Source organism: Rhinopithecus roxellana, chromosome 1, assembly GCF_007565055.1.
Source record: "Rhinopithecus roxellana isolate Shanxi Qingling chromosome 1, ASM756505v1, whole genome shotgun sequence".
NCBI lineage: Eukaryota > Metazoa > Chordata > Mammalia > Primates > Cercopithecidae > Rhinopithecus > Rhinopithecus roxellana.
In genome coordinates this window covers 71,748,865-71,762,864 of record NC_044549.1, presented here as the reverse complement: position 1 = coordinate 71,762,864, position 14,000 = coordinate 71,748,865, and the positions used below count along the sequence as shown (strand labels likewise).

The 14,000-nt window shown below is 43.4% G+C and overlaps 1 protein-coding gene across 3 annotated transcripts in view; it reads left to right on the top strand.

The window, feature by feature from the left end:
- The window catches only part of ADAMTS9 (ADAM metallopeptidase with thrombospondin type 1 motif 9), a 177,751-nt gene that overhangs the window by 144,897 nt on the left and 18,854 nt on the right, over positions 1-14,000 (top strand). For all 3 annotated transcript variants that reach the window (XM_010360865.2, XM_010360866.2, XM_010360864.2), the window contains 5 exons: positions 4,978-5,110; positions 5,328-5,422; positions 5,534-5,628; positions 5,720-5,853; positions 7,614-7,705. In XM_010360865.2, coding sequence (XP_010359167.1) covers positions 4,978-5,110; positions 5,328-5,422; positions 5,534-5,628; positions 5,720-5,853; positions 7,614-7,705 — 549 coding nt within the window. The remainder of the gene's footprint in view (positions 1-4,977; positions 5,111-5,327; positions 5,423-5,533; positions 5,629-5,719; positions 5,854-7,613; positions 7,706-14,000) is intronic.

Sequence of the window (14,000 nt, the reverse complement as noted above, 5' to 3'; positions counted from 1 at the left end):
TTAGCAACTTGAAATGGGCTGACAGGGATCAAAGGGACTTCTTTCTGTTTACCGAGGTGGCTTGGTGCTTAGAACATGGGCTCTGAAGCCAGACAGTCTGGATCTGAACCCTGGTTCTGCCACTTCCCAGGTGAACAACCTTGGGCAAGTTGCATAACTTTTGTGTCTCAGTTTTCTCATCTGCAAAACTGGTAGTTGTGAAGATGAAATGAGTTTACACAGGTTGAGCATCCCTAGTCCAGAAATCCAAAATGCTATAAAATCCAAACAATTTTTAGTGCCGATGTAACACTGTAATGAAATGCTCCTTGGAGCATCTTGAGTTTCAGATGTTCAGATTAGGGATATCCAACTAGTAATACAGCAAATATTCCAAAATCTGAAAAAAAAAAAAAAAAAAAATCTGAAATGCAAAATACTTCTGGTCCCCAGCACTTCCAATAGGCCTGTATATATAAAGCACTTAGGTTATAATGGCAAATATTTTGTGTATATTTTACTGCAAATTTTTTTTTAAAAAGCACTTAAAATCTGATACTCATAAGAGTTATAGAAGGAGTAGTTATTGTTGCTTATGTTGTTAAGAAGTCTGTATGTTCTGGTGCTTCTATGTAAGAAATACTTCATTGCATTGAGGTACAACAAGGCAGAATATTTTAAATTGGGACTGCCCTGGAAGACTGTCACAGCCCCCCTGGCTCTGGACCAGGCAGCTCTTAGTCTGGAAAAGTGGTCAGGCAGCCTGGCACGGTAGCTCACAACTGTAATCCCAGCTCTTCAAGAGGCCAAGGTGGACGGACCATGAGGCCAGCAGATGGAGACCAGCCTGGCCATCATGGTGAAATCCTGTCTCTACTTAAAATACAAAATTTTTTAAATTATTATTATACTTTAAGTTCTAGGGTACATGTGTACAACGTGCAGGTTTGTTACATATGTATACATGTGCCATGTTGGTGTGCTGCACCCATTAACTTGTCATTTACATTAGGTATATTTCCTATTGCTATCCCTCCCACCTCCCCCCAGCCCACGATAGGCCCCGGTGTGTGATGTTCCCCACCCTGTATCCAAGTGTTCTCATTGTTCAGTTCCCACCTATAAGTGAGAACACGTGATGTTTGGTTTTCTGTCCTTGCGATAGTTTGCTCAGAATGATGGTTTCTAGCTTCATCCATGTCCCTACAAAGGACATGAACTCATCCTTTTTCATGGCTACATAGTATTCCATGGTGTAAATGTGCCACATTTTCTTAATCCGGTCTATCATTGATGGACATTTGGGTTGCTTCCAAGTCTTTGCTATTGTGAATAGTGCCACAATAAACATACGTGTGCACGTGTCTTTATAGCAGCGTGATTTATAATCCTTTGAGTATATACCCAGTAATGGAATGGCTGGGTCAAATGGTATTTCTAGTTCTAGATCCCTGAGGAATCGCCACACCATCTTCCACAATGGTTGAACTAGTTTACAGTCCCACCAACAGTGTAAAAGTGTTCCTATTTCTCCACATGCTCTCCAGCACCTGTTTTTTCCTGACTTTTTAATGATCGCCATTCTAACTGGTGTGAGATGGTATCTCATTATGGTTTTGATTTGCATTTCTCTGATGGCCCGTGATGATGAGCATTTTTTCATGTGTCTGTTGGCTGCATAAATGTCTTCTTTTGAGAGGTGTCTGTTCCTATCCTTCACCAACTTTTGGGGTTGTTTTTTCTTGTGAATTTGTTTGAGTTCTTTGTAGATTCTGGATATTAGCCCTTTGTGAGATGGGTAGATTGAAAAAATTTTCTCCCATTCTGTAGGTTGCCTGTTCACTCTGATGGTAGTTTCTTTTGCTGTGCAGAAGGTCTTTAGTTTAATTAGATCCCATTTGTCAATTTTGACTTTTGTTGCCATTGCTTTTGGTGTTTTAGTCATGAAGTCCTTACCCATGCCTATGTCCTGAATGCTATTGCCTAGGTTTTCTTCTAGGGTTTTTATGGTTTTAGGTCTAACATTTAAGTCTTTAATCCATCTTGAATTAATTTTTGTACAAGGCGTAAGGAAGGGATCCAGTTTCAGCTTTCTACATATGGCTAGCCAGTTTTCCCAGCGCCATTTATTAAATAGGGAATCCTTTCCCCATTTCTTGTTTTTGTCAGGTTTGTCAAAGATCAGATGGGTGTAGATTATTTCCAAGGGCTCTGTTCTGTTCCATTGCTCTATATATCTGTTTTGGTACCAGTACCATGCTGTTTTGGTTACTGTAGGCCTGTAGTATAGTTTGAAGTCAGGTAGCATGATGCCTCCAGCTTTGTTCTTTTTGCTTAGGATTGTCTTGGCAATGCGGGCTCTGTTTTGGTTCCATATGAACTTTAAAGTAGTTTTTTCCAATTCTGTCAAGAAAGTCATTGGTAGCTTAATGGGGATGGCATTGAATCTATAAATTACCTTGGGCAGTATGGCCGTTTTCATAATATTGATTCTTCCTATCCATGAGCATGGAATGTTCTTCCATTTGTTTGTGTCCTCTTTTATTTCGTTGAGCAGTGGCTTGTAGTTCTCCTTGAAGAGGTCCTTGACATCCCTTGTAAGTTGGATTCCTAGGTATTTTATTCTCTTTGAAGCAATTGTGAATGGGAGTTCACTCATGATTTGGCTCTCTGTTTGTTTGTTATTGGTGTATAGGAATGCTTGTGATTTTTTTTTTTTTTTTTTTTTTTTTTTTGAGACAGAGTCTCGCTCTGTTGCCCAGGCTGGAGTGCAGTGGCCGGATCTCAGCTCACTGCAAGCTCCGCCTCCCGGGTTTACGCCATTCTCCTGCCTCAGCCTCCCGAGTAGCTAGGACTACAGGCGCCCGCCACCTCGCCCGGCTAGCTTTTTGTATTTTTTTAGTAGAGACGGGGTTTCACCGTGTTAGCCAGGATGGTCTCGATCTCCTGACCTCGTGATCCGCCCGTCTCGGCCTCCCAAAGTGCTGGGATTGATTACAGGCTTGAGCCATCGCGCCCGGCCAGGAATGCTTGTGATTTTTGCACATTGATTTTGTATCCTGAGACTTTGCTGAAGTTGCTTATCAGCTTAAAGAGATTTTAGGGTGAGACATACAATCATGTCATCTGCAAACAGGGACAATTTGACTTCCTCTTTTCCTAATTGAATACCCTTTATTTCTTTCTCTTGCCTGATTGCCCTGGCCAGAACTTCCAACACTATGTTGAATAGGAGTGGTGAGAGAGGGCATCCCAGTCTTGTGCCAGTTTTCAAAGGGAATGCCTCCAGTTTTTGCTCATACAGTATAATATTGGCTGTGGGTTTGTCATAAATAGCTCTTATTATTTTGAGATATGTCCCATCAATACCTAGTTTATTGAGAGTTTTTAGCATGAAGCGCTGTTGAATTTTGTCGAAGGCCTTTTCTGCATCTATTGAGATAATCATGTGGTCTTTGTCTTTGGCTCTGTTTACATGACAGATTATGTTTATTGATTTGTGTATGTTGAACCAGCCTTGCATCCCAGGGATGAAGCCAACTTGATCATGGTGGATAAGCTTTTTGATGTGCTGCTGGATTCGGTTTGCCAGTATTTTATTGAGGATTTTTGCATCAATGTTCATCAGGGATATTGGTCTAAAATTCTCTTTTTTTGTTGTGTGCCTGCCAGGCTTTGGTATCAGGATGATGCTGGCCTCATAAAATGAGTTAGGGTGGATTCCCTCTTTCTCTATTGATTGGAGTAGTTTCAGAAGGAATGGTCCCAGCTCCTCTTTGTACCTCTGGTACAATTCAGCCATGAATCCATCTGGTCCTGGACTTTTTTTGTTCGGTAGGCTATTAATTGTTGTCTCAATTTCAGAGCCTGTTATTGGTGTATTCAGTGATTTAGCTTCTTCCTGGTTTAGTCTTGGGAGGGTGTATGTGTCCAGGAATTTATCCATTTCTTCTAGATTTTCTAGTTTATTTGTGTAGAGGTGTTTACAGTGTTCTCTGATGGTAGTTTGTATTTCTTTGGGATCGATGATGATATCCCCTATATCATTTTTTATTGCATCTATTTGATTCTTCTCTCTTTTTTTTATTAGTCTTGCTAGCAGTCTATCAATTTTGTTGATCTTTTCAAAATATCACCTCCTGGATTCATTGATTTTTTGAAGGGTTTTTTGTGTCTCTATCTCCTTCAGTTCTGCTCTGATCTTAGTTATTTCTTGCCTTCTGCTAGCTTTTGAATGTGTTTGCTCTTGCTTCCCTAGTTCTTTTAATTGTGATGTTAGGTTGTCAATTTTAGATCTTTCCTGCTTTCTCTTGTGGGCATTTAGTGCTATAAATTTCCCTCTTCACACTGCTTTAATAAAATACAAAAAGTAGCTGGACGAGATGGTGCATGCTTGTAGTCCCAGCTATCAGGGAGGCTGAGACAGGAGAATCGCTTGAACCTGGGAGGTGGAGGTTGCAGTGAGCAGAGATCATGCCATTGCACTCTGACCTGGGCAAGAAGAGCAAAACTCCGTATCAAAAAACAAAAAAAGAAAAAGAAAAAGAAAGAATTGAAAAGTGATTAGGCAAAAGTGTATGACGAGTTGGAAGCAGTTAGGGTATGAATCCTGGCTCCACTATGACCTTGAACAAATTCCTTAATATTTGAGCCCCAATCCCACCTGTAAAAAATAAGATAATGGTAATACTATCTCATAGGGGTACTGTGAAGCTTAAATGAAAAAATTATGTGTGTGTGTGTAAAATTACACACATTTTATACATACGTGTAAGTGTTTTATATATGTTTTTATAAATGTATGAATATGAATCTATAAAGCTTAGCACAGAGACTGGCCCATAGTGCTCAGTAAATATCAGCCTTTTGTATTCAGTGGCACAGAGTCTGAAGTGACACCCTGTACAGGATGACATCAGGGCTCTGAGCTCCACACCACCGGAAGCCTATGCCTCCCACATTCCATAGCCACACCGCTGACTCTCGTTTGTCTTACAGTGCTCAGTGTCTTGTGGTGTTGGAGTGATGCAGAGATCTGTGCAATGTTTAACCAATGAGGACCAACCCAGCCACTTATGCCACACTGATTTGAAGCCAGAAGAACGAAAAACCTGCCGCAATATCTATAACTGTAAGTTGACCAACTGAAGTTATCTTTCTTTAGCATGAAGAACAGGATTATCATTTTTCATTTGATTGCCTGCTCTTTTTAGAAATATGAATTTTTTCTTAAAGAAATCATTCCCTTTGCTACAAAGTTTTAGTGTGAACAATGTCATTCATTCTATAGGCAGATAATTCACATCTCGGAGCATCACACCCTATTTTTTGTGATTTGTGTTTTCTAGGTGAGTTACCCCAGAATTGCAAGGAGGTAAAAAGACTCAAAGGTGCCAGTGAAGATGGTGAATATTTCCTGATGATTAGAGGAAAGCTTCTGAAGGTGAATGTCAGATACCAGTCATTATTTCAAGAATATTTTTAGAGTAAGTGATCACTGCTCTCATTACCTCATTTCTGAGCCTCTCTTCCTGGATTATTTATGGTCTTTCAGATATTCTGTGCGGGGATGCACTCTGACCACCCCAAAGAGTACGTGACACTGGTGCATGGAGACTCGGAGAATTTCTCTGAGGTTTATGGACACAGGTAGGAGAGCCAGGCTCAGAAGATCCCAGAGGCCTGGAGATCCCTAGAAATGCTTTCCCATCCTTACCAGAACATTCTCTGTATAATTTAGGTTACACAACCCAACAGAATGTCCCTATAACGGGAGCCGGCGTGATGACTGCCAATGTCGGAAGGATTACACGGCGGCTGGGTTTTCCAGTTTTCAGAAAATCAGAATAGACCTGACCAGCATGCAGATAATAAGTAAGTTAGTGAGGTGTCCTGTGGGAACGTGTGCGTTCTTCTTTCTATTCAGACAGCAAGCATTTCTTGCATATTGGCTAGCAGGGAGGTGCTGAGGGTATGGAGAGGAAGAACACTGGAAGCTTACAGTGCAGCGAGGACAGTCCAGCAGCAGAGTTTTGTCTTTTTTGTTCACTGCTGTATCCCCAGTGCCTGGAAAGTGGCTCACACAAGGCAGGTGCTCTCTCCAATTCGTGATGAATGAATTGAATGAATGAAGTAGATGAAAGCACATGAAAGAAGCACCATTGAAATGTGGGAGGTCAGGGCAGCATTCCAGAAAATATGATATCGAAATGGAGACCCTAAGGTCAAGTTAGGGTTAGCCAGGCACAGAGGTCAGTGTGGGGGAGGCAGAGGTGGTAGCAGATGTATTCAAGGTAGAATAAACAGCAGATACAAAACCCCAAAGCTAAGAAATTCATGGGCAACATTCACCACCGCCACCCCAGCTTTCACCAGCACAGTGTACATGCTTACACGGACATAAAACTAATTTTATTCAGTTGTCAATTTGCAGAAGAAAAGTGGAACACAGAAATACCTTTTCTAAACTAGCCTGTGTTGGGGGCTGATTTCATACCCTCGCCAGCGCTGCATCTCTGTTGGGGACATTAATCATAGAAGTGGTTAAGGACAGCTAAAATACCTCAACATGTTCCCTTGCATATAGGAAAAACAGAAATAATGAATAATTAATTTTTCCTTATTAACATTATCCCCATAATATTGCATTGCTTTTCTCTTGAGATAGATTAAACGTGATTTGGACCAAGATACTTTAAATTTCCTGCAGCTAGACTAATGAGGGCTAAAGGCAGAGGGTCTGCAGTTTCTCCACTTAGGAAGAGACCCCAGCTAAGACCCAAGGGTTCTACATGCTGAAGCAGGCAAGGGCCGCTTTCCTTTCAGAATGGAGCACTGGGATTTCCCTCTCACCAAAGTGTGGTGAACTGTAGAAAGATTAAGGCCATTCCTGAAAGACAAGGTGGAAAGATGGAACCTGCCTCTGGCCTCCAGTCTCTCTGGCAGATAGCTTTTGCAGGATTCTCAGGTTAACTCCTCCCTTTCCGTGTGCAGAGCTCGTCTCAGGAGCTACAATAGGGGTTAACAACATGCACTTTGGGTTGGCCTTGTATTTATTGACTCTTTAAAAAATAAACAATTACAGGCTAGCCCCAAACTTCAGAAACTGCCATTAATAATTTCAAGATGGGGGTTCTAATTGCTCCACATTTTGGCAATAGTAGTGCCTAGGCCACAGGAGGACAGAGGAAACCTCAGGGAATCACTCCTAAGTAGCTGGAAATGCTTTCTTTCTGGCTTATTTCCCCCTGGCCTGAAGCCCGTGACGCAGGATAACAGGAGGTTCTCAACCAGCCAATTACGCTACATTTAAGTGAGGTGATTCACATATTTATTTATGTAGGAATCAATTCCAAAGTCGTTTGAAACCCCCTTTTTGGCTTCCATACTGTGGGAAGACAGACCTTTGGGGCTGATGAGGCCCGGGGAATGAAGCTCCCAGAACCACAAATATAATGAGGAAAAAGCTAGTGAGCATCTGGATCCATTTGCCCACTAATAGTTCACATTGCTTCTTTCTCTCCCATTCCCTCTTCTTCTTCTTCCCTTCTGTCTCCTTATTAATGTCCCATTACTTCCTTGCCTTTCTCCCACTCTTAACTTCCCTTGCCTTTAACCCCTTCTCCACCCCACAGCCACTGACTTACAGTTTGCAAGGACAAGCGAAGGACATCCCGTCCCTTTTGCCACAGCCGGGGATTGCTACAGCGCTGCTAAGTGCCCACAGGTATGTCCTTGGTGCCTTCTCCCTTGCGAGGGATTTACTTCCCACTTTCCCAGGGACACCCTCAGTTGCATCTGTTCCTGGGAATGTGATTAGAACAGTTGCTCTGGAGGGCAGTTTGGCCACATGTATCAAGACCCTCACAAATGCTCTGGAGTCTAATCTCGTAATTCAGCTCCTGAAAGTGGGCCCTAAGGAAATGGTCATAGCTACATGCCTAACTTCTGCATTCAACAAAACATGTCAGCTTAGAAACAAATTAGATGTCGGGTAGCGAGGGCTTGGTTAAACAAATTATTGTGGTTAACAAAATGAATATTGTACAGTCAGCAGAGTGCTAGTAAATATTTAATTTGAGAGTGGAGTGCCAACACACCACTGTCAGGCTTCATGAATCTGAATATTGCATGATATCGAAAAGCACTTTACATGGATTAGACAGAAAAAACAAGATGCAAAACAGTACATGCAGTATGATCCCATCTATATTTTCTTTTAATGTATAAACAGAGAAAAAGTTTGGAAGGACTTTTTCAAAATATTAGTTGGGTACATTGGTAAGTTTTTGTTTTTGTTTTTTATGTTTAACTTTGCTGGATTTCCTAAATTTTTCAAAATAAGCATGAAACCATTTTTTTTTTTTTTTTAATAAATAAAGGTTGGACCTGGAGATCTCAGAATTTTCAAGACTTATCTGGGTTTCCTTTGGTTCCTAAAGAGTACTCAGAAATGGCTCTAGAATAGTCTTAGCAATAAACCAGCTGACCTTTCTTGAGTGCTCACTTTGTGCCAGGCACCATCCTTTTTGCTGGAGACTCATAAACATTCATCCCTTGAGAAATTTAAAGCCTATTAGAGAGGATGACAGGTTAACAAAGACCCATGAGATAATAATATATTCTAGAAGTCCTCTGGGACCAAGGCTTGGGGCTCTCTGGATGTCACTGACTCAACCTATTACCCCTACTTCAGTTCTACAGAGTTTGCAGTGTTCAGACCAGAAGTGCAAATTCATCATCTTCTGCTGGATGACTTTTCAGCAGAGCCACTCAGCAGCAATCTTTCTGCCCATTCTATGGTTCTACACTTTCTTGCCTGAGAGAGGCGTGGCAAGTTTTAGCTTGTCTTTTGAAACATGCTGTCATAATCAGCTCGGGCTTATTTTGCAAAGCAGGCATTGGTCTTTGCAAGAAGCTTCTGCCCTTGGAAGGCGGGACAAACAATGAATTCAGTGATTCTGGACAGGAGAACTTGGCCACAGTTTTCTCTTCGGTTTGAAGGAGGTCTGCACAAATCTGTTGTTAAACTCTGTCAAGAGTTTCTCACTTTGCCTGTACACCTTCAAAAGTCTGAAGATTGGGACTCCGTGATGCACTCAGAATCCCAAGCCCTGTCTCCACAGGATGGATTTACCCCCAACTACAGAGAACGTCCAAAGACAAACACATCTGAACGTTCTTTTAACGAAGTGTTTTTTCAGCCTCATGCTTTAGAAGAGTGTTGCTAAACATTTTAGAGAAGGGAGAGGAAGCTCTCAGGGGAGAAAGAAAATAAACAAAGGATATAATGGTGAAAAGCCTTTCTTCCATTACCCAGGAATCGAAAACTTTTGAAGTGCGGTTTTTTTTAGGGCAATTGATGGCTTCAAAACCCCATTGGTATCTGTTGCTTTTTAGTGGCTAATATATTGACCCTGTCCTGCTTTCTTCAAATGTCTCAGGATTTTCTTGTTTTTCTATGCACATCCTTTGGGAAGCTTAAGTAAATGAAAAGTAATTTGCATTCATTTATTTTAATAATTCACAGACAAATGAACTGATTTGCTAAATCCTGACAAGGAAGCAATTCCTAAATGGGAAAACCCAAAGCTTGTGAGAGGCTAATTTTTTCCCAGCTCATTCTTCAAACCATATTGGGTACTTTAAGAATTCAATTCCTTAGACATGTATATTTAGCACCAGCTATACTGATGCAAGATGTGAGTTTTTCCAATCAGTTTTCCAGGAAAAGGTTTGTAGAAAGCGCGATTGTGGAGGCTGCTTCAGAGTGGATGCTTCAGCCTTTGACCTAGTGATTGCCCAGAAATCGAAGCAGAATGATGTCGTGTTTGAGAACTTGTTTCTTTTACCTCATTGACCACTATTGCTTTGTGGATGTATTTATTAATGAGAGTGGGTTCCCCGACAGCCCTCATCTTGAAACATAACCGGAATTTTTTTATCCTGACAGATGTGACACTGTTATTATTGATGGTATTAATAGCTAGCATTTATTATGCATCTATGCTTTAGTCACTGTCCTCAGTATTGTCTACTCAATGTAGCATTTAAATCACCAGAGTATTCTATGAAAATGCCTCCTTTCTAAAGAGGAAGAGGGTAAGGAGTAGAAATTGGGAGGATTTGCCCAAACCTACACAGCTGCTACTCAGTAGAGTCTGGATTTGATCCTGTGTCTGAATTCATATCCATGATAGTAGATGTGTCTTTTTGATTCTGTTTTCAGGCAAGATTTCTGCAACGTTTGCTCTTGTACAACAGAAAACAGGATTATCCTTTGGTCTAAGCACATCTTTTGCAAACCTTTAGGGACCATCTAGTAAACGTACAACTCTTAATCACTCTTCTTTAGGATAGGCAACAGAAGGTAGTGTTTACAACTCATGTGCCCTTTAGACCTTGAAGATTAGGCTCTTAAGGGCAAAGATGCCCCAGAGCAGAGCCACAGAGAACATTAGGTCTTTACTTCCCTGGTGAAACTCAACTTTCAGAGTGCTAACAATCAGCTAGGACATTTGCTAAAATGCAGATCCCTAACCTGGAAAGGGCAGAAGGAAAATGAGGACGACGATCTCTTGTTGCATCTGGGTTCCTCAACCCCTCTGGGAAGACAGACCTAGTAGACGTATATATCGAGTATGTTTAGACACTGGACGCCCAGGTCGGCTGGGGGCATTGTCCAGAAAGAAGCTGGGTCAGCCACCTGGACCTCCCGAAAACTTCAGTGCCAAAGCAGATCAAGTCTCCTTTCTCTTGCAGTACAGGTCGGACAGACACTCTTGAGTGGAAAGCAGAATTGACGGAGAAAAGAGGGGCATTCTTGGCACTAGGATGGCCTGGGCCCTTTGAATTATGTGGAACCACTCCTGGGGACAGAAATGGTAGTAAGATAAGAAAATTTGGGGGAAGGGGGTGGCGGGCCTAGTGGCTCAGGCCTGTAATCCCAGCATTTTTGGAGGCTGAGGGAGGAGGATCACTTGAGGTCAAGACCAGCCTGGCCAACATGGTGAAACTCATCTTTACCAAAGAAAAAATTAGCTGGACATGGTGATGCACACCTATAGTCCCAGCTACTGGAAAGGCTGACGGATGAGAATCACTTGAACCCGGGAGGCAGAGGTTGCAGTGAGCCAAAAATCACACCACTGCACTCCAGCCTGGGTGACAGTGAGACCCTCTCTCAAATAAGCTAAAAGAAAATGGCCAATGCAATAATGCAACATACAAAACCCAGTGTCTGAGGAGGCTTCAGTGCAGCTACAATTAGGAACAGCTGAGCACGGCAGAAATGCCACCACATAAGAACCATGAACCTCTGTAGCATATTGTCATAAAAATTTTGACACAAAGTCTTACTCTGTTGTCCAGGCTGGAGTGCAGTGGCATAATCTTGGCTCACTGCAACCTCCACCTCTCAGTCTCCCTGGTAGCTAGGATTACAGGCACGCACCACCATGCCCAGCTAATTTTTGTGTCCGGAATTGGTGCGTTCTTGGTCTCGCTGACTTCAAGAATGAAGCCGTGGACCCTCGCAGTGAGTGTTAACAGCTCTTAAAGATGGCGTGTCTGGAGTTTATTCCTTCTGATGTTCGGACGTGTCCGGAGTTTCTTCCTTCTGGTGGGTTCATGGTCTCTCTGCCTTCAGGAGTCAAGCTGCAGACCTTCATAGTGTTACAGCTCTTAAAGGCAGCACAGATCCAAACAGTGAGCAGCAACAAGATTTACTGTGAAGAACAAAAGAAAAAAAGAACAAAGCATCCACAGCATGGAAGGAGCAGTTTGCCACTGCTGCTTCCGGCAGCCTGCTTTTATTCCCTTATCTGACCCCACCCACATCCTGCTGATTGGTCCATTTTACAGAGAGCTGATTGGTCCGTTTTGACAGGGTGCTGATTGGTATGTTTACAAACCTTGAGCTAGACACAGAGCACTGATTAGTGCATTTACAATCCTTTAGCTAGACAGAAAGTTTCTGTAAGTCCCCACCAGATTAGCTAGATATAGAGTGCTGATTGGTGCATCCACAAACCCCGAGCTAGATACAGAGTTCTGATTGGTGCATATATAATTCTCCAGCTAGACATTAAAGTTCTCCAAGTCCCCATCTGACTCAGGAGCCCAGCTGGCTTCACCTAATGGATCCCTTGTGGGGGCCACAGGCGGAGCTGCCTGCCAGTCCCCACTCCTCAGCCCTTGGACTTTGGATGGAACTGGGTGCCATGGAGCAGGGGGCGGCACCAGTTGGGGAGGCTCAGGCTGCCTGGGAGCCCACTGCGGGGAGGGGGAGTGGGCGGGGAGGATGCAGGTCCGGAGCCCTGCCCCAGGGGAGGCGGCTGAGGCCCGCAAGAATTCGAACGCGGCGTGGGCTGGCTGGCAGTGCTGGGGGACCTGGCACACCCTTCGCAGCTGCAGGCTGGGGTGCTAAGCACCTCGCTACCCACTGCCAGCGGCGCCGGCCGGCCTCTCTGAGTGCGGGGCCTGCCCAGCCCGTGCCCACCCTGAGCTCGCGCTGGCCGGCGAGCACAGCGTGCAGCCCTGGTTCCTGCCAGCGCCTCTCCCTTCACACCTCCCGGCAAGCAGAGGGAGCTGCCTCCAGCCTTGGCCAGCCCAGAGAGGGGCTCCCATAGTGCAGCAGCAGGCTGAAGGGCTCCTCAAGCACGGCTAGAGTGGACGCCGAGGTCAAGGAGGCACCGAGATCGAGCGAGGGCTGATAGCACGTTGTCACTTCTCATTTTTAGTAAAGACGGGGTTTCACCATGTTGGGCCAGGCTGGTCTTGAACTCCCGACCTCATATGATCCACGCGCCTCAGCCTCCCAAAGTGCTAGAATTACAGGCATGAGCCACCACACTCAGCCCAAAAGTATTTTTTAAATATTACCTACTGTCTGCCAGGTAATGAGTGACATGCATTATGCCTTCTAGCTAATCACCTCCTATTCACAGGCTAAGTCTTACTAATCTATTTTACAGATGGGTTCCTTGCCTGAGGTCACACTGCAAGTAAAGAAGGGAGCAAGATTCTAGGGTAAATCTACCTTTTGTACCAGGTTTTCAATCAGCCTCAGCACTGTTGACATTTCAGGCTGGAGAATTTTCCGTTGTGGGCTGTCCTGTGTATCACGGCAGCATCCTTGGTCTCTACCCACCAGATGCCAGTAGCAGCACCATCCCTGCCCCCCACATTTGTGCCAAAAATGTTTCCAGACACTGCCAAATTTCCCCTGGGGTCAAAATCGTCCCCTGTTGAGAACCACTGATTTAGTCCAAACTAAGTCCTCTGGTCACCTCTATCTTGTGGAATCTAGCACTCCAGAAATGTTTATAAACTTTCGTTAGTCAATATTTATGGAACTGGCATTGAGAGACCTCTAAGCTACACCTAGTCCTGGAAATCTTAATTGAGGAGCTAGGATATAATATTTAAGTGGCTAGTCATATGTTACAAACCATAGCTGATTCAATAAAGCAATAGTAAGGCCCTGCTCTCAATAAGCTTCCTGTTCATATTGAAGAGATCAGACGAACACTTACAAAGCAACTAGAAAATGTAAGACAGATGCCATCTTTTTGCATATCCAAGTGCCAGCCTTAGCTGATTTTATTTAGTCCTCTGTACGGTGCTCAGGGGGAAGAGAGTTTTAGTACCTTCCATTTTACAGATGAATAAACTGAGGTTCCAAGAGGTGAGAAAAGATCTGGCCAGGAGCTAATCACAGGTGAAAGAACTTTATTTACACGTGTGTCTGCTCGGCTGTGAGCTCCTCCTTGCCTCTCTTCTTGTTTATAAGAGATTGTTTTGACAAAGGGCTGGCTTGTCAGGTTCAGAGAGAAAACAATCAGGAGTGTTCATGTGGAATATTTTTAGCTCTGAAACTGCTCATTGTGGAGTAGGACGCCTCAAGAAGAAAGTATTTCAGATGCCTTTGCGAGTCGTTTTTGAAAGAGAGAGTGAGAGAGACCATTGGAGAAAGCAGTGAGAGGGTCTTTCTGCTGCACCGTCTCTTTAGAAATCAATAT